General features: G+C 37.9%; 2 protein-coding genes across 2 annotated transcripts; both read left to right on the top strand.

The window, feature by feature from the left end:
• Positions 1 to 1559: 1559 nt before the first annotated feature.
• LOC144664074 (serine/threonine-protein phosphatase 2A activator-like) lies at positions 1560 to 10270 on the top strand. Its single transcript, XM_078525207.1, has 11 exons — positions 1560 to 1583; positions 1702 to 1772; positions 3166 to 3252; positions 4256 to 4381; positions 5099 to 5177; positions 5692 to 5730; positions 6457 to 6556; positions 6944 to 7068; positions 8520 to 8620; positions 9342 to 9449; positions 10065 to 10270. The coding sequence occupies exons 1-11, from the start codon at positions 1565 to 1567 to the stop codon at positions 10152 to 10154; spliced, it is 945 nt and encodes a 314-aa protein (XP_078381333.1). The 5' UTR covers positions 1560 to 1564; the 3' UTR covers positions 10155 to 10270.
• A 2873-nt stretch (positions 10271 to 13143) lies between these two features.
• LOC144664064 (uncharacterized) lies at positions 13144 to 17845 on the top strand. The gene is made up of 3 exons (XM_078525196.1): positions 13144 to 13258; positions 15137 to 15475; positions 15921 to 17845. The coding sequence occupies exons 2-3, from the start codon at positions 15139 to 15141 to the stop codon at positions 16523 to 16525; spliced, it is 942 nt and encodes a 313-aa protein (XP_078381322.1). The 5' UTR covers positions 13144 to 13258; positions 15137 to 15138; the 3' UTR covers positions 16526 to 17845.
• The last annotated feature ends 923 nt before the right edge of the window (positions 17846 to 18768 follow it).

Raw genomic sequence — 18768 nt, 5'->3', positions numbered from 1 at the left:
GAAGTGAAGGAAAAGAGTTCATAAATTATACGACACCAACTGATTATACATGTATTTTGCCGGGTAACGGGTATTTTGGGAGTTGTGAAGTTGCAAGTTGCGAGTATTAAAAGTGAGAGTAAAAGCAGCTCGCATTCGTACCATTTCATAACAACAAAATTTAATATGCAGAAAAAAAAGGAGGAGCACAGACATCCCAGTAGTGGCAAAGGCTAATCGAGGCGGGAAGCATATGAATTAAACCAAATTGTCTGGTATCCTTTAAGACTTATCTATATTTTTCCGGGACAATGTGGAAAGTACAAGTTTTGCTTACCTTATTCTTACTAATTTTCGCGATTTCAAAATAATCGCGAATTTTAATACGCGCGAAAAAAACATTGCGCGAAATTTAAACACGCGAAAATTAATACCATATTGTATATATCAAAACAATAAAAATTTTAAATGTTTGGAACTGCAACTATTTACCCTTGAATTTCTGTCTTGTTTTCGACTAGCACCCTTCCTCTGATAACTTCTTTACCTAAAAAATCGACCAAAACCTCTTTAGTATAGTCACCAAAGTTTCCGTTAGCAGGCTCTTGTAGTTAGTTACAATGAACAAGACCTTTGTATATTTTCAGTAGTTCCTTACTCCTACTCTGACGATTGATCGATAAAACACTGACACAATCGCGAAATTTAATACACTTTTGCTCTAAGTACGCGCGAAAATTAGTAAGAATAAGGTATTTTAAACAGTTAGGTAAGTCAGGTAATGCAGTTGACACAGGAGCCTGAGTTGACAGGTTTGTGTAACTCAGAACCCAGTCGCAATAGGAAAAAGAAGCATTTTAGAGCCAGCACTTGTCTGAGTAAACAAGGCCGTTTTGCTTTGCTCGTACCAGTCGCCATGTCGTCGTTTTGGCCGCGACCAGGGTAAGAGGAACATGTTTTATAGCACAAGAAGAACCTTGACAAAAGGTTTGTAAAACTGTACCAATCTTCGAAGAAACTCGGAGTTTGGGGGATTCTTATATTGATTAATTAACCGTTAAATCCTGAAAGAAAAAAATAGTTCAGGTCGGCACACACGAGGGGTCAAGTCCACCGCGGTCAAACGACAGAAATATGCAAAAAATAAGAAAAGTACTGCAAAGATAAGGTTTTAATTTTCACAGTTCAAAGTTCGATACATAACCGGTATCCTAAGGGTTTACTAAGTTTTTTGGAGCTTTACTAAAAAAGTTCTACGTGTTTGAAAATAGCGATATGCGGACTTGTCGGCGCCATTTGTCAAAGCACCTTTGGTTCGGATGCGAAACATTTAAAAAGTAAAAACACTGGTTTACGTGAGGGAATGGGATTATGCTTTCACTCGGCAATTATTTTTATCTATCCTTGCTCGTAATAACACTTCAATATGAACAAAAAACGGTGAAATGGAAAGAAAACCTGCCTGAGACGTTTGACCGCAGTGAAGGGGTCAAGTCCCTGCACCGTGGCCGCGCGGAGTCTAGCGCCAAGTACGAAATGCATTGTGGTCTCATCCGGGTGGGACCTGGAGCCGACTTATTTCAAAATGGCGGCTTCGGAGGAAGGTGAGTGGTCTGTCAACCTGCAAAAATTCCACAATTTTTTAGCGAAATGGTCTCGTAAAAGCGCCATCGACTGTCAGCTTAACAGAAAATGAATGCCTCGTTTCATTACATTTTTCAGCACATGTCTTCGTGGAACCGAAGCGGGAAATTTTAAGTCAAAAGGATCTTCCCAAGTGGGAAAAGTCTCAGGTCAGATATATTCAATTAACGTCCAGTTTGTTCATTTTATCCAAATACTCCTGGGATAAAAAGAACAAAATTTTGATCGCTGTGGTTTCTTGTAATCGGTTGTCTACGGGACTGATGAAGGGTGTTTAGTCTGCAATTCTCCTCGAATAAGCGCCCCATAGCATCCGGTACATTCCCTTGAAATAGAACTACTCATAGATTTCCAACCAAACTTTGCCAGTTGATTGTTTACCTTACGGGATGTTAAATTTTGAAATAAAAGGGGGGTCACCGTATTCGTTTAGGAGCAGAAAGACCTTGTAATTACCATATAATTCCTTATATTTCCTTTATATTATTCTGCCATAGAAATTGATCTGTATTCATTTTATAGAAAGAATTTTATCGCTACTTTCGAACTAAGAGAAAAAAATGATAGGTCACCAAACTCGTTGACGAGAAAACAACGATTTCTCTCTCACGCGAGCCAAGCCGCATAGAAAAAAGCCGCCATTTTGTTTATATGCACGCGCTAATTAGGCGTAAAATTCTGCACAATAAAGATGTGCAATGCAATACTAGGGAATCACCTTAAATGTAAACCCACCACTAACCTTGAAAAGCGGTCATTATGAATGTGTGAAGTAAGAGATTTATTTTAGTATTAACTAGCATAGGGTTGACAGTAGTTTCAATCTGTCAAAGCACAAGTGCTATATCAACTTGGAGAAAGAGCTGGTCATTATTGTGGCCATTTGATATATATGTATGAGTGTGTAATGTATCAGTCAAATTCAAGCCCCCTCCACCCTGTATAGTGGGGAAATTTACACAAAACTTTGCCTGCCAGGTCGGGCATTTGACCATCAAAGAAACATGGGGTATTTGACCATGTAAACTGCCAACATAGTGGAGCAAAGACCTTTCCCGTATTTGCTCCAGTGACTACGAACAGTGGTTTAAAGTTGAGGCTTGGGGTGCACAAATTTACAGTAAATGTATGAAACTATAAAAAAATTGTCCACCCCAACCTTGACTTGAACCATTGTTCATTTTGAACGAAGTGTAATGTGGAAAGGTCTATTCAAACAAAATTTTTCAAAAAAGTGAGTTACCGGTACCCGGGAGTTTACATAAAGCCCTGTGTCAAGTGCTCTTTGCACACATAGCGAGTTATTGCATAGCACATTTTGCATTGCTATTGCTTCAAAAATGCTTGTAACAGTGTCAGTCTATTGCCAGTTGAATTACCCTATGAACATACATTTTGCAGCAGTTGACATTGATGGGGACCAAGAGTTAACATGCACCCTGTATCTTGCTATGGTTACCCCCCATGTTGCATGTTAATTTTCCAAAAGGGGCTTTTTGTCACACCTAATGTACAAAACTCACTGTACTGATTGATTAACAGGCATACAGTGATTATCTGGGATTTATCATCACTTTGAATGATGCTGTCAAAGGGAAATCAATGTCAGCAGATTGTCATGAATCAGAGGTACAACCATGTCATAGCTTATCTTATGTCAACTATTTGTGATAATTGTTATCTCATAATAATTTTTTGTTCACAGCTAAAGACATTCGAGTTCACTAATGTTCTCAAAAACAGAACTCCGACCATTTTGCTTGGAGAACACAGTTAAAAGTAAAAATGTTGCCATATAGCTTAGTTTTGTTGGATCTAACATGTGCTCTCTTGGTTTCTTCTTGATCATGTGGTAATCAGGTGATCAAAATAATACCTGTATGCTTCAGGGTTCAAAATAACTGCCGGCTGTTGGCGATAGCCGGCACTTTGACAACACTTGCCGGCTACTTTTAACCGAAGAAATAGAAAATATCATGCCTTGATCGGCCAACTGAAATCAAAGCTGCTGTAATGTTGAAGTAAACTTTTCATATCAGACAATAAAGCAGCTACAGGGCTAGAAAGTGCGACTCACTGGTCCCTAATGCGACCAAAATTTCATCTGGCGACTAAAACATCTGGTTTTACGGTTTAGTTGCCAATGTGGCGACTTCATTTCTGTGTTAAGATGAATAACAGGCCGCCCCACCTTCTCAGGAATTGTGTCTCTCCAGAAAATTTGTTGGAAGATCTTATTTGCTTCTCAAAATAACAAAAGAAGTCACATTGCTCCAATCCATTCTTTTGCTTTGCCGTATAAAAACATTCTATCACTTCGGAAAACTTGCAAATGGCCGACTGCGTTTGAAATCGCCCCAGAATGCATTGCAAACCTAACCTATTGGTACGTCATGCATGCATATGGATTGTGGCCCTTGAAAATGCATGGCTCTTTAACAGCCGAGAACCCTGTGCTTTGTGCAATAAATAATAATTTAGCCCATGTGCCTGTAGAATTCAATGCTGTTTGGTTGCATCTAATGACCATTCTGTTTATTTAATTTTTTTTACTCTTCGGCAAAACACATACGACTGGTTGCTTGGGAAATTAGTAAAGTGTATATTATTGATATAATATCATTTGTTGAAGGCTTCAAAGAAGCTGATTGTCATGTTAGAAACCATGGATAAGTGGATTGATGAAACTCCACCCACTGACCAACCACAACGATTTGGAAACAAGGCTTTTAGGACATGGTGCAGTAAGCTAGAAGAGGTCAGACATTGTGAACCTTTTTACTTATTTAATTCAAGGGTGATTTGTATCTTAAAAATTATTTCTGTGATAAAATTAATAATAAAGGTTTAAATTTTGAGCTCAGTGATAAATTTTTAAGATGTATTTTTCAACTATGGCACGAGCATGGAACAAAAAAAAACCGAGTCCCAACAGGAATCAAACCCATGGCCTCCCAGATACCCGTAGGGCGCTCTAACCAACTGAGCTATGAGAGACTCATGGTGAGCTGGGCCATTTACTAGATTGATATGACACGCGTCCTGCATACTGCTAGGATCAGCAATGTTGAATTCATCTTGAAAGTGTGTGGTAAATAATAAAGATGGTAAATTTTGAGCTCGGTGATAAATAATAAAGATGTATTTTCAAACAATGACACGCGCATGGGACAAAGAAAAGTTCTGAGTCCTGATGGGAATCGAACCCATGGCTTCCCATTTATTTCTGTTTGCAATACAGTTGAACGTCTGTTAACGGACATTTCCCATGGGTGGACACCTCCCATAAGCAGGCACTGAGTCCCAGCCCCAGCAATATCATGTATGTACAAATGCTACATCACACCAGCTTTCAATGTTACGTCCATAGCTATCTTTCTACATCCATCTTTGGACATCATCTTTCAAGATGCTGTTTGAAATGAGCCAATCAAAATTGTGATTACCGGTAACTGCAATTCACTGTTTTCAACAGAGTGCAGACACTTTGATTCAAGCACTTCTCCCCGAAAAGTTTATTGGAGCCAGCACAGAACTTGCAGCATATCTTAAAGGTGTGTTTCTGAACTACATGTACAACCTACATCATACCCAAAGAGTTGGCAAATTTAACTGCCATCAGCAGAACTGCATGTGTAAAAGTAACCATTTTTTTATCTAGCTATGGGTAAAATGTTGTTAGCCAGGAGAGACTTTGTTGGATGTTCGTCACTTGCAGGGAATGAAACAGTTTGAACAACGATTCCAAAGTGATGGTGATCAATGTATAGATAACAGTGTAGTGTGACAAGAAATCATGGTCTAATTTCCCCTTGCAACATCAACATCAGGCTATAAGAATAAAGTTCTGTTTAAAGGAAATCGTGAACTGGGGAATATTGTTTTCAGTTACTGTGCCACCAAATTCTCACAGCTTTGTTGAAATAAATACATGTGCATTAAGCAGTAAAAGAAAAATAATATTTTGAGCTTGAAACACAAACAAAGAAGATTCATCTAGATGTTCATGAACTTTATGGTCAGGTTAGTAATTTATTACGTCTGTTTCATTTTGTGTGGTTTCTTAAGATGGCTTTGGCAACAAGACAAGAATAGACTATGGAACAGGTACATATTTATAGCACAATACTTTGAGAATGCTCATTGTAGTAAAAGGGAAGCCTCAAGCCAAGTGGCCCATACTTGCCAGAGCTTATCCCATTTTCTGTAGCGTTAAGCAGCTAGGAATATTTCTATTACCCCTGAATGGGATGTAAGTCCATTGCAGGGTTCCCCCCAGCATTATGATGCCAGTTCCCATTTATACCCCTGGGTGGAGAGGAGCATTATGAGAGTAAAGTGTCTTGCCTAAGAACACAACACAGTGACCCCGGCCAGGACTCAAACCCAGACCACTCAATCTGGAGTCTGACGCACTAACCATTAGGCCATCGTGCTTTCCAACAAACAGGCTCATTGTAGTACTGCTCAAAATTAATACTTCTGTACCACCTTTTGAATGCTTTTTGTTTTAGTAAAAGAAACTCATTAAGGAAGTTGAATGCTTTACCTAACAAACATGATTTACAGTACTATGCAAAAGTAATGCAAACGAAATTCTCCGAAATTCGCAACTTTTCGGGGCTTTTCGACGAAAAATCGTGAAATTTCGTTCCAAGCGAATTTTCGGCGAAAAAGTAGCAGTTTTTGTTTCGTCTATTGTTTTAAACGTCGCGAATTTTCGTGAGCATATTTCGCTTGCCTCGAAATGTATTATTTGATGGCAGTCTTTCCCAACGAACATGTAAAACTTAAATAAAAATTTAAGTTTATTCTTGTTTGTGTTTTTCTCAGGTCATGAAGCTTGTTTTGTTGCATTTTTGTGCTGTTTGTTTAAACTCAGAGTGTTGGACCAAAGTGACTATGTGTCGGTAGTGTTTAAAGTGTTTGAAAGGCAAGTAACATTACGAGTTTTATTACCAATAAGACTGCAAGCTTAAGCTTTCTATCGGCTGATAGTTGGCAGGGGGCAAAGCCCACAGTCAACTATCAAATGTCAACAGAAACCCTAAACAGTTACATTATTCGATTTTGACTATCATGCGACAGAAATCTTTAGCATATAATCTAATTATTAAATGGAACACAACATCATGACTGTTCCCAGGCCTTAGAAAGTCTAGTTTTCTATGAGAAATACAACTTTTTCATGATGTTTTTCTGGCTCTTCATCATTTTTTATTGTTGATGAGCACTTAATATGCCTCAGAGCTATTCTTTTCATTTCTAAACCATCCAATTATTTCTACTTGAGTATCATTTTTGTTTGTTTACTTGTCAGATATTTGTCGCTAATGAGAAGGTTGCAGGAAACATACAGGATGGAACCAGCTGGCAGTCAAGGCGTGTGGGGACTAGATGATTTTCAGTTTCTTCCATTCATCTGGGGAAGCTCTCAGCTGATTGGTTAGTACATGTGAAATATAATTGCACTGTTAAATCATTTGCTTCCTGACAGTCTTGAAAATGCAATAATAGAGGTCTTAATTTACACACCAACTTGTGGACAGGAGGTGATATGTTTGAATTCTGGTTATTACCACTGGTTTCGCTTGGCTAATACCTTTAGGATAGATCACCGTAATATAGACCCAAAACACCTAGTGATTATCCAATCATTCTGGAAGTCCACTGTGCAGAGAATAGACATTTAGTTTGTATACTGTAGACCTGTGATACTGTTAAACTGACCCTCCTACTTTTTAAAGAATCCCTCCCCCTTTTCAAGAAGGTAATATTTTGAGCTGGAAATTATTATGGTGAGCTAACTGGATATTCTTGAAGACATCTGCCCGTCAAATTTTCTTTTTATTGTTACTCTTTTACATGTGTATTACAGTCCTGTCAAGTGATCAAGCATACAAAAATACAAAGCAGATAAATAAAATGGTACACAGATAAATAAAAATTACCCAATATAATAATATATCATATAATAAATTACGTCAGAGGAAATTATAGTTTTGGACAAGTCGCTTTAAGTCATTGTAATGTTCCGTAAGTATCAGGTAGAGAGTTCAACAGTTTACAAGCAAGATAACTAAAAGAATTAGGAAGTAGTAGACGGCTTAGGAAGGGTTAGAATGTTGCTGTCTCTTAAGGAATACAAAACAGAGCGTAAGGAAAACATTTGTTTTAGGTATGCAGGTTTTTTTTCAATCTGTTAGTCGATTTCAAAATATAATTAACAGGTAAGTGTTGATCAATGTTCAAATAAAAATTTGAATTCTGATCGCAGGTCGTACGTGTTCACGCTTATTAGATGCAACAGATGGTAAGACAAATTCAATTTCTTGCCTTTTGTCTACTTCAAATCGAGTGAGTGTGATCAGAAACTTAATTTTGATTTGAACATATTGATCAGCGTTTATGCATTTTTGAAATTGACTAATGGATTCAAATTTCAGTTAATCTATTTATATTCAGTAATGTACTCTAGGGGGTATGCTTCACTTGACAAGACTGTAATGAAAAAAAAAAAAAAAAAAAAACAAACAGCTGATTTGTGTTTTGAAATAAACCCCCTTTTTCTCCCTCTATAATTATTAACCCCCTTCTCTTTTAAGTATCTCCTCCTTCTCAATAAATTTTGAACAGAAAAAAGGCCCAGGGCCCATTTGTTTGAAAGGCAATTAACACTAACCTAGCAGTTCAATTCTCTTTAAAAAGTGGTCTTATTCTTTTGTTTTGTGGAATTTGAGATGTACTTGTTAACAAAACTGGAGGACAAAAATATAAACAAAAAGGCTTGTTAAAGAAGTTAAAAAGGGAAATCTAAATTCATGCTTATCCTGGATTAGCGTACAGTAATGGCGCTTTGAACCCATCATTTCAGTGTTTTTTTTTCTTCTTTGTAGGTCATCCTAATATAGAACCAAAGGACTTTGTTCGACCAAATATTGCAGAACATCATTATCAGGATTACATGTTCTTTGACTGTATCAAGTTTATTAATAAGGTTGGTATCCTGTCTTTACATGGCAATTATGCTTGTGCAAACCTTGCATACATGTATTTGCTTCATTTTGTCGTAATTTTGATATATAATTGTATAGAAAGTCATATGTATGGCACATTGTTAAAATGTAAAGTGAAAAATGATACTTATTCAGGGGTTTCAAAATGTTTTGAAGTAGACATCAGCAATCAAGTAGCCGGTGAAACACCGGCACTCCGGCTTGTTTTGAAAACCCTGTTAAAAGAAATTGCAATTTTTAAAAACCTGAAAAAAATCTGGCTACCATAACATTTGACGCTAACACCTCTGCATTATCAGTATGATGCCCTATTAACTGAGCCATGAATCCATACTGGTACTAATTGGAAGCAAGATCAAATTAAGGGTTCATATACATGTTTATGTGAAAGAAACAGGATGATGTGATGTACATTGAATGAAATTGTATATGAACTGTAGATAGAAAGTACTGGTAATATGAGTTCACATATTCTTGTAGCTGTTTAGACTTTTTATTATTTTTATTTTGTCAACTAAATGTGACAAACTTTGTTGTTTACTAAACTGTCAGTTTCTACACTGTACGTATTGAAGTAGCCATTGATAAAACAGTGGAAAGTCAAAGTTTTATTCATACAATCAGATGCAATTACCCTCCCTGTACATGTCAGTGAGCAATGTAAAAACCATATTTTTTCTCCTTCTCCTTTTTGTTTTTAAGATGAAATCAGGACCTTTTGCGGAACACTCTAATGTATTATGGGGTATAAGTTCTGTGAAAATGTGGGACAAAGTCAACTCTGGTTTGATAAAAATGTACAAAGTTGAGGTACGTGTCAACTCTTAATCTTATTCATCAGTAGAAATCACATTTAACAATAAATTATTGTGAAATCTCCAGTTGGATTCCTATAACTGAAACTTCCCATCAATCAGAGGGCAGGCAAATTAACACATATATTGTTTATTGGCAGGTAGATAAATTATAACATTACACTGGTTATTTTCCATTTTAAAACTGGCTGGGGTATACCTTGTTGACCTTGTTTACATTACTAATTATAGTTGTTGTTACTATATACAATACAGCAGTTATACTTACGAAATCAACTCGTACAACTCTTCCTTTTATTTCTTTGTGCCTTGTTCTACATGTATTTCGGCTGTCATAAGTAGAGCTAAACTGAAACTTGTTTCCTTAACTGTTACCAGATTTTATTTACTTCAGAGAAAAGAATCTTAGCATTTGCAATATAAAGCTCTGTGTTGTGAGGTATTATGTTAGGCACTCAACCTCCTTCTCAGAGTCACTCAATTCCCGCCCTTTCTGTTCTCACGCTCTGGCTGGCGGGCGGGGCGAGAGAGACCCTGGGAACGAAGTTGTTAGGCACTTATGTAAGTTACTGCTTTTTAATTATTTTGTTATTATTTGTCCATTTTACAGGTCCTCTCGAAGTTCCCTGTCATACAGCACTTTGTTTTTGGGACTTTATTGTCCATACAGGAAGCAGAAACGTTAAAGAAACCATTGTAAATGTTATATTGTATAGTAATATCGATGATTTTTTTTATTAATTTATTTATAGTAAACGAAGAAAAGCGATGTAAATTGCACAGTAAATCTAAAAGAAGAGTAGTTTTATTTCAGAGTATTCGAAGTTATCATGCTCTATAAAATATGCCACTGAATTACTAGTCCTGAGTAACAAGGGCTGAGAAAGAGGTGAAAAATTCAGAGAAACTGTTAGTTATTAAGAAAGCCGTAAAAGGGAAAGGCAAAATGTCACATGACATGTTCAAGTCGTTGATTAACATTGGATCTTTTCCCAACTGATATACATGGCTTCTTGAAGTTTGGTTGCCGTGGAATCTAAGACTGACGTAGTTTTTCATTTCCAGTACTTGGTAAAGTTGATAGAAGAATTTAGTCTTTATAGAGAAACAGTGCCAAGATAAATGCAATGGTAACCCACATCTCTGCTTGACGCCTCGGTTGAGCGGTTTATTTTTAAAAAGAAGTTTTGCATGTTTGATTGTATGAGGAGAAATTTGCCTGAAGCATTCGGGCTTTGCTGTTGATACATTTCTGCCCTTCGTGCCGTCAAGACAACGTCACGTCACAGGAATTAAGGAAAACGGAATTTGGGGTGTGAGGAACTTCTTTGCTGCCTATAGTACTGTCAAAACAACGTAACTGCATAGGAACTTAAGTTAAGCAAACATAAGAACGCCATTGCTACCCGTATCTCTTTTATTAAGATAACGTAACGTTAGTAGAACAAACTTTGTAGTGATTAGGGATGGTACAACAAACTAAGGAACAGATGCCCCTGCCTATGAAGAATCTTTGTTTTACATTGAAATAGTATGAGTCAACTTTGCAATTACAAAAACAATTTGATACACTTTGAGAATATTATTTTACCCCACTGTACCTCCTATATGGGGAGGCGCGGTGGCCTAATGGACTCCGGATCGAGCGGTCTGAGTTCGAGCCTGACCTCGGCCGGGGTCACTGTGTTGTGTTCTTGGGCAAGACACTTTACTCTCCACCTAGGTGTATAAATGGGTACCGGCGACATAATGCTGGGGAGTAACCCTGCAATGGACTAGCATCCCATTCAGGGGGAGTAGAAATATTCCTAGCCGCTTAATGCTACGGAAACCGGGATAAGCTCCGGCAGTGTGGGCCGTTTGGCTCGTGGCTTCTCCTCCACCTCCTATATGGCTTTTAGTACTGTCAACGAAACTCGATGTCACAAACAGGCAAACCACAACGGACTTTTTTATGCTGTTTATGATTCTTTCCAGACCTCATATTGGAGTTCAAATTCTTTTGTATTTTGTACATGGTAACGTGGATTTTTTTTTTTTTTTTTTTTGACATGTGCACACTGGGTACGATGACAAGTTTATCAGCGAGCAGAGTAACGGCACTGCGCAGGTCACGCAAGTCAGGTGCGTGAAAACGGACAATTCTCCATTCATTGCGCTTGCATCGCTCGTGTGAACCAGCCGTCAAGTCCACAAAACAACGTGAAATGATCAAGTGTGTTGTTTTAAACTGGTTTCCATACCGACATACCTGACCGATCAGACGAGCTCAATGAACTGAAACAAACGCGGATACTAAGGAAAAATGTAAATGCATTACTTGAGAGAATTATGTTGTTTTTTGTTAAACTGGAACAAGTTGTTCAAATGTAATCCATCAAATAAATCGATATCCAATGAATACCTTCTGTCAAAACAAACTACGGTATCCACTAGGATAGTGATTTATTGGTGGAAAGCGTTCTAGCCCCAGTTTCTTTCAAGACAACGTGTCGTTACAAGCACTAAGGTAATTAAGCAAACGAAGATCACAGAAACCTAGTTTTACAAAGGATTAATAAGCAGAACGAGAGCTCCGTGAGCTGCGTTTTACTGATATTTTTGTTCACTTCTTAACCTTTCAGTCCTTAAAGAAACAACGTAAAATGTTAAGTGGAGAACGTAAATATTAACTAAAAAATTCACTTAATATTTAAATTTTGATTTCGTTTCTGCGCAGGCTAAGATGTAACTAACCCATCTGAAAAATCCATAAGGCTGAAACAAACACGAGGTATTACAAAGGGAACTTAAATTCTTTATCTGAAAGAAGTCGGCCGCCTTGGCTCGTTAGTTGCCAAGTAACTGTCAAATATAAACGTAAGTGTGGCGAGGATGTGATATCTACCCCAAGTATAGTGCCGTCAAGACAACGTGACGTCACAGGAAATAAGGCGTTCAGGCAAAGCACAACGAAGACTTTTAAAAAGTTAAATGAGCAGAACAATGGCTTTGCAGACGTATTATACACCTTGTTACGTTAAAAATTATGACCATTTTTTTTGTAGAGAAAATAAACATGGACGAATTTTAAGAGGGAACTTTTTTGTGTTAGTTTGGATTTTCGTCCAGCTAATTTTTGTGCAGACATCAATTCAGTGGAGTGAAACAAACACTAGTCACTAAGGAAAATGTAAATCAGTGTTAATTTGAAAGCAGTCGACCGTTCTGTTTTCCGGCTGATTTCTTTGACTCCCAAGCAACTGTCAAAAGAGACTATAAACATGATAAATATTTACCGTCAAGACAACGTGACGTCACAGGCGCTTAAGGTTTTGAGTAAAACGCCACATGCACAACGACCAACGTTTAAAAAACAATAAAATTGAACCGGCACTCAATTAACAGGTTTAATGAGCCGAATATACATTTAATACTCACTCGTCTGCAAAAGAACAAAGTGAAAATGATAACCAATTCTTTCTTTTTTTATCACAAACGTGTATGGAGACCAGTTGACGACGAATTAGTTTAGGGAACAAGTTGCCTGTTTATTAAAAAAAATATATCAATCCTGCTCTTGCGGAAACACACTTGACCCTTGTTACAAGATCAATGGACTGAAACAAACACGAGATACTAATGTCACAAAGCAGAAATGTAAATTCCTTCTTTGACAAACGTCGACTGTCATGGTTTCATTAGTTCCTTAGTAACTAAAGTAGGTAGAGTATACTTATGCACTATTGCTCTCGTGCATTCTCAGTTGGATTTTGTTCTCCGCCAAGACAGGATTCCACAGGATTCAAGACAGTGATTCCACAGGTAAGTAGCTTTATCATCATATCATCAACGGCTTCCAAAAATGGTGACAATATCGATATCACGACAGTGCTGTCTTTCTTGAATGACCGAAATGAACGAAACTCGCTAAAATGTCAAAGACTGACTCGTGCGAAATACTTAATTTGTTTTAAATTCGAAGTGAAATCTCTCAGATTTCTTTACTCACCTTGCAAGAAATGTAAAAAGGCCTAGAAACAAACTGGCGTGCAATTGCGTGCCCACATCTCCTGCCTTACAGTCTTAATACCTATTATTTATTTATTTATTTATTTATTTATTTATTTATTTATTTATTTATTTATTTATTTATTTCCTTCTTAAATTGTTTTTCAATAACAAACTATCAGTTTTGAGTTTCCCATCAAGTTTTGCTTATTTTCGGCCCTTTTAGTCCTTTCAGTTCGTTTTTTGCGTGTTGCACGTCGACCGCTTATGAGTATCGTTCCCAACCGCATTTGAGGATTAGTATTGTAATTGTGGAACGAACCCACGTAGCGGGGAATTAATCATGATAATGTCCATGCAGCATTGTTGAGCCACAGGTAGCCCAAGCTCTATGGGAGAAATTGAGCGATTTAATTTACCGCGATTCCAATGAGTTTTAGTTTCATTGCTTTTCTCTCTATACATAGAGGACTAGAGAGAAAAGCAATGGAACTAAAACTCACTGTAAACGCGGTAAATCGCTCCAAAAACCACATAAGAGACAAATAAACAGACAAGGGAGTTCATGTAGAGATGTTTTTATTGAAAACTTGTTCACATTTTTGAACTGAAGTAGGAATCGTTTTTTTCCCATACAAATCCTTATAATTTCGACGTAACGCAACGGTCGCCGTGACGCTCAAATTACAACACTCACACAACGCTGAACAAAGGTCACACAGTTTATTTCTCCCATAGAGCTTGGGGTACCTGTGGTAGAACGTGTAGAGAACGTGATTAGCAACACTGAAACGTAATGGTACTATTTCACAACACCGGACTTGCGTATATGGGTGTGGTCATTCGTAGCTTCTTAACGCAGCGTTTGTAATCTTAAAGTTAGTTAGAACGTAGAACGGAACGTGAACGTTGAAGTGTGAAGTATACAGTCCAAGATTGTCGAACCAGCTCGTGCAAAGCTTCTTCGATTTAGCAGTTATTTCTACATCAGCGTTAGTATCGTCAAGACGTCGTGACGTCACAGGGACTAAGGTGACGACCGCGAGGATTAATGAGCAGAACAGGTGCAAATATGCTTTACTTTTTCTTGACGGTCAATTTGTTAGGTTCATAACGTTAATGCTAGCAGTGAATTGCTTTTTTCGTAGCGCGCGAGGTCTAAAAATAGAATGCAAATGAATATAACCGCCACGAGGCTCACAATCATTAGCGTGTTCTGAGAGAAATAGAAGGAATTTAGGCGAAGTTTTCGTTTTATGTAATTGTCTAAGGAATACCGGCTGCTTTAGAAAGTGTTTTAGGAAAATCGTCCGCCATTTCGGTTTGTTCGTATGAGTCTTGTCTGAGTCGTGATGTTACTCGCGCGCTTCGCTATTAGAATGTAATTAAGCAAATGCAGAATCTCCCTCACCCCCACCTACTCGCAAACGAGTTCTTTTTGGAATTTTTGGTTGGGATTTACCGCACCGCCAAGTTACTCCAACTCCTGATCCGACTTCACCCGAAAAATACATCATTCTCTTCTGCATTGTCGGTTGAACTTTCTTCTCGGTAACTTTGAAAAAAGTTGAAGAGAGAAAAAGCTAATGTACCCGAATGGCTACTTTAATTTCGTTTTTTAAATCTGTTTAATTTTTTTTTTATCTAAGTAGATTTCTGAATTAATCTTCAACCTACTTAATTATTTTACAGTCATGTCTGTCTACTACCTATTTTTCTGTGGCATTTTCCTGCCTGGTATCTTCGGAGTAACCGTCGAGTGGGGATTTAAAGGATACACGAAGTACGAACATGGTGATATGGATATCATCATAACCGCTTCTCATGGGGGAAACAAGAATCCATCAACACAAGCAAACGGCAACAACTGGCCGGATAGAGAGGCGTACGGCTGTGAAGAAAGCAATGGTGATTGCAACTGGGTCCATGGCTGCGGTTCAATAACTTCAGATTGCAAAGCCCGAACATTGAATGATTTGTACACTAAAGCGATTGCACGAGACATTGCAGATAAAATTAAAGAAATTAGAGGTGATTTTATCTGATTTGCATTTTTATCTGGTAAACAATAACAAAAAATTGGCTTGTTTTGCGCTGGCGTCCAGTTCTCTCGCCGTTCTCACCGCGCGCTCATCGATCGAAAAAACACGAAAAAATAGAGGGCTGTGGACAGTCTAGTATAAAAATCCATTCAGTTATTCTCGCGCCGGGTATCTAGCGCTCGCCTACCACTCACTATATGGGCCTTAGACTGGTTGTCCTGTTGTTAACATGGTAACCCTGTGAAAATTAAAAATACGCCGGTGGGTAACTGACCAGTTGGATAGTCTTTAAGTTCCCCATCCCCTCCCCGTTCCCGGCGGCCACGCCCCAAACAAGACAAGCGCCAAAAACCACTCCCATTACACTGCCTCACCATTATTTCATACGATTTATTATATCATAAAACTACATTTGTATTTGTATACTGTTACAGGTCTTCGACCACACGTTGTGTACAACATGCTAAAGAGGAAGAAACTTGATGCCAACAGAGAAATCAATGAAGCAACTTTTCAAGTGCCAGACGCAATCACGGCTTATCAAAACTGCACCAACTTCATCAACAAAGCACGATCGGCCATCTCCGGTCGCGGCTTCCTCCTCGATATCCACGGCCAAGCACACACCCCAGCGAGAGCGGAGCTTGGCTACGTCATTTCCGGCAGTAAACTTGACAGTGGAATCTACACCATAGCGGAGAGCTCGATCAAAAGCCTTGGTCAGGACAGGTGTGGAAGTAACAATGCCTGCTTCAAAGATTTCGTCCAAGGTAACAAGAGTCTGGGCCACTTTATGAATCAAGAAGGGTTGGATGCTGTTCCCTCGCCTCAAGACCAAAGCCCAAATGGGGATAGCTATTTCTCTGGAGGATTTACCGTGAAGACATACGGATCAAGAGACCACGGGGATATTGATGCTATACAGATGGAATTTGATTCTCCCTTTCGCAAAGCATGGGGAGGTGACGAAGCTGCGCAGAATGCCGTGGCTAGAGCCATCCTAAGTTTCTGTGACCTAAACTATGGTACATGCAATTAGTCAGCACATTAAGTTGTGAAGGGGAGGTTTTGTTCTCTTAAATTTTTAGTTTTTGGCCAACACTATTTTTAGTAAATTAAATCTGACTTGGGGCACGAGTTTCTTCAACGCTGTTTATTATAAAACCTTATTTTAATAATCGGCCCTTAGAGTTTTTGGTGCGATCGCTTTTTCTCAAATGTTGTATTGTTATCATTCGATTTTACTTACGCTTTTCTTAAGTTGGGTGTTTAGGCCAGTCTTCTTTCGTTTAGATACACGGATGGAGAATATAGTGTCAGAAGCTACTGCCCTTTTATCTTTTGAGCCATTCATGCGTTTTTTTGTTTCAGTTCCTGCACATCTCGCCCTCCTTGAAGGCTAGGCTTTATTCAACCATTTCACTTCATTATTGTAATATTGTTTGTACATGTTAGTTTTGTTTCGTGTGTTTTTTTCATTAGCAAAAAAAAAATTGAAACATTCAAAAATCACAAAAAACCAAGTATTTACTCGCATTTTTATCATATGTCAGTTTATGGTGAATTTTACTAGTTTAAAGTGTTTTAAAAAACATGTTACGGTTTTAATGTTTTTTTTTTAAAGTTTGTTTTAAAAGTAAGAAAGCCACCTTGTCCCTCTAAATTGCTCCACGTAATCAATTTTGCAATTTGGAGAAAACCAAGCAGAAACTTAAGTTCAAGTCCAGAAAACTGTCTTGTTAAAACTGTTAACAAACATTTAATAAAATTCACCCGCTGAAAATCCCCCGTGATCAAACCTGGTCGAGTTCACTTTTCCTCCCTTGCAACTGTCGTGAACATCTTTTGTTGTCTTAAAAGTTTATTTTGATCACTTTTTAAAATGTTGTGGGTGGTTTTTAACTGTTTTTAAACCTTGGTGATCTTAGAGTGACAAGGATAAAGGTAATATGTATGGCTGTTGTAGTCACTATTAAAGTCAGCCGTTTATGATATGATTTTTAAAAGTATTTGATAGTTGACTTTGTTGACTTAAGCTGTGTTGCTGAAAGAACTGTGGAAACTTGGGTTTCCATTATAACTAACGAGTAATGGAACGTTTTATACTGTAAGTTTGGTTACTTACGCGAAAATATGAAGCCTTTTTGTTTCTTGACAAAAATTCGGGTACCATCTCTTTCAAACGCATTTTGTGCAGCCAAGGTTGTGCGTGAAAGGCGCGCCGTTTTTGCGATGTTACAAGTTTCTTACGAATGCACTTAATGCGGACACAGTGTTTATTTTTTAAGGTCTTCACTAGCTAACTTGTCTTGAACTTTAGTAAGTACTAACTGACGTATTAAAGCGTGTGTTAACCCGATATTTATCGCGCTCATCTCTGACTCACTGCAGTTTGGCCAGAACCTGTATGCATGTGCTCTAACGCGTACAGCCTATTACGGTATTGTACCCGTTGAGTGGCAGCCATGAACAGATGTTTCTTCTTAGTTAGGACTCACCAACAGCATCCATGTCTCTTTCATAGGGGAGATGAATAATACATCCGATTATAAGCCCCGCGGATATATGCCCCCCTCCGCCGGATGACAGTAGTAAACAGGCTTCAGAATGTTGCTTTATTATGCGTTTTAAACCTAAAAACGTATTTCGATCAACACTCCCGTGGCTAGCCTGAATTTCAGACATCCTTCTCTGGTCGCCTACAAACGTTTTCAAATTACAATCCTTGCGCGTTAAAATTCAGTCATAATTTCACATAATTATGCAAAGAAGGTTTTAAATCAACCAATCAAAATCACTACCCGGTTTTCGGGTAGTGCCGTTTAGCAAATATTTTTATTCATAATGGTCTCGTTTAGGGTTACACACGAGGAAATATACAAATATAAATTCTATTCTTAGTTTTTTGGTATCTTTTAGGGGTCAAGAAAAGCTTGAGCCACACCCAGATTGGTCTCTTTTGGGTTTCTTTTCAAAATTTCTGATGAGCATCCCTGTCCCTTTTATATAAGAGCCCCCCCTCGGGCTTATAACCGCTATCACACAAGTCAGTTAAGCTTATGTCCACCTGATCTGAACTTTGGCTCCCATGCAATTAAAAATGAAGGACAAATGAATGAATGAATGAAACTATGAGTGAATTAATATGTTTAAACTATAAATATAAAAAAAGTTATATGGTGGTAAAAAATAAAACTACCATAGATTAATAAATATAAAAATTTAACACTACTAGATACAGTAAGATTAATTATTTACAATATTAAAATTTATACATGACTG

This window comes from Oculina patagonica, chromosome 1 (genome assembly GCF_052425735.1).
Source record: "Oculina patagonica isolate OP01 chromosome 1, crgOcupat, whole genome shotgun sequence".
Taxonomy (NCBI): Eukaryota; Metazoa; Cnidaria; class Anthozoa; order Scleractinia; family Oculinidae; genus Oculina; species Oculina patagonica.
The sequence above is the reverse complement of the archived record's forward strand: the minus strand, read 5'-3'. Positions and strand labels throughout refer to the sequence as shown.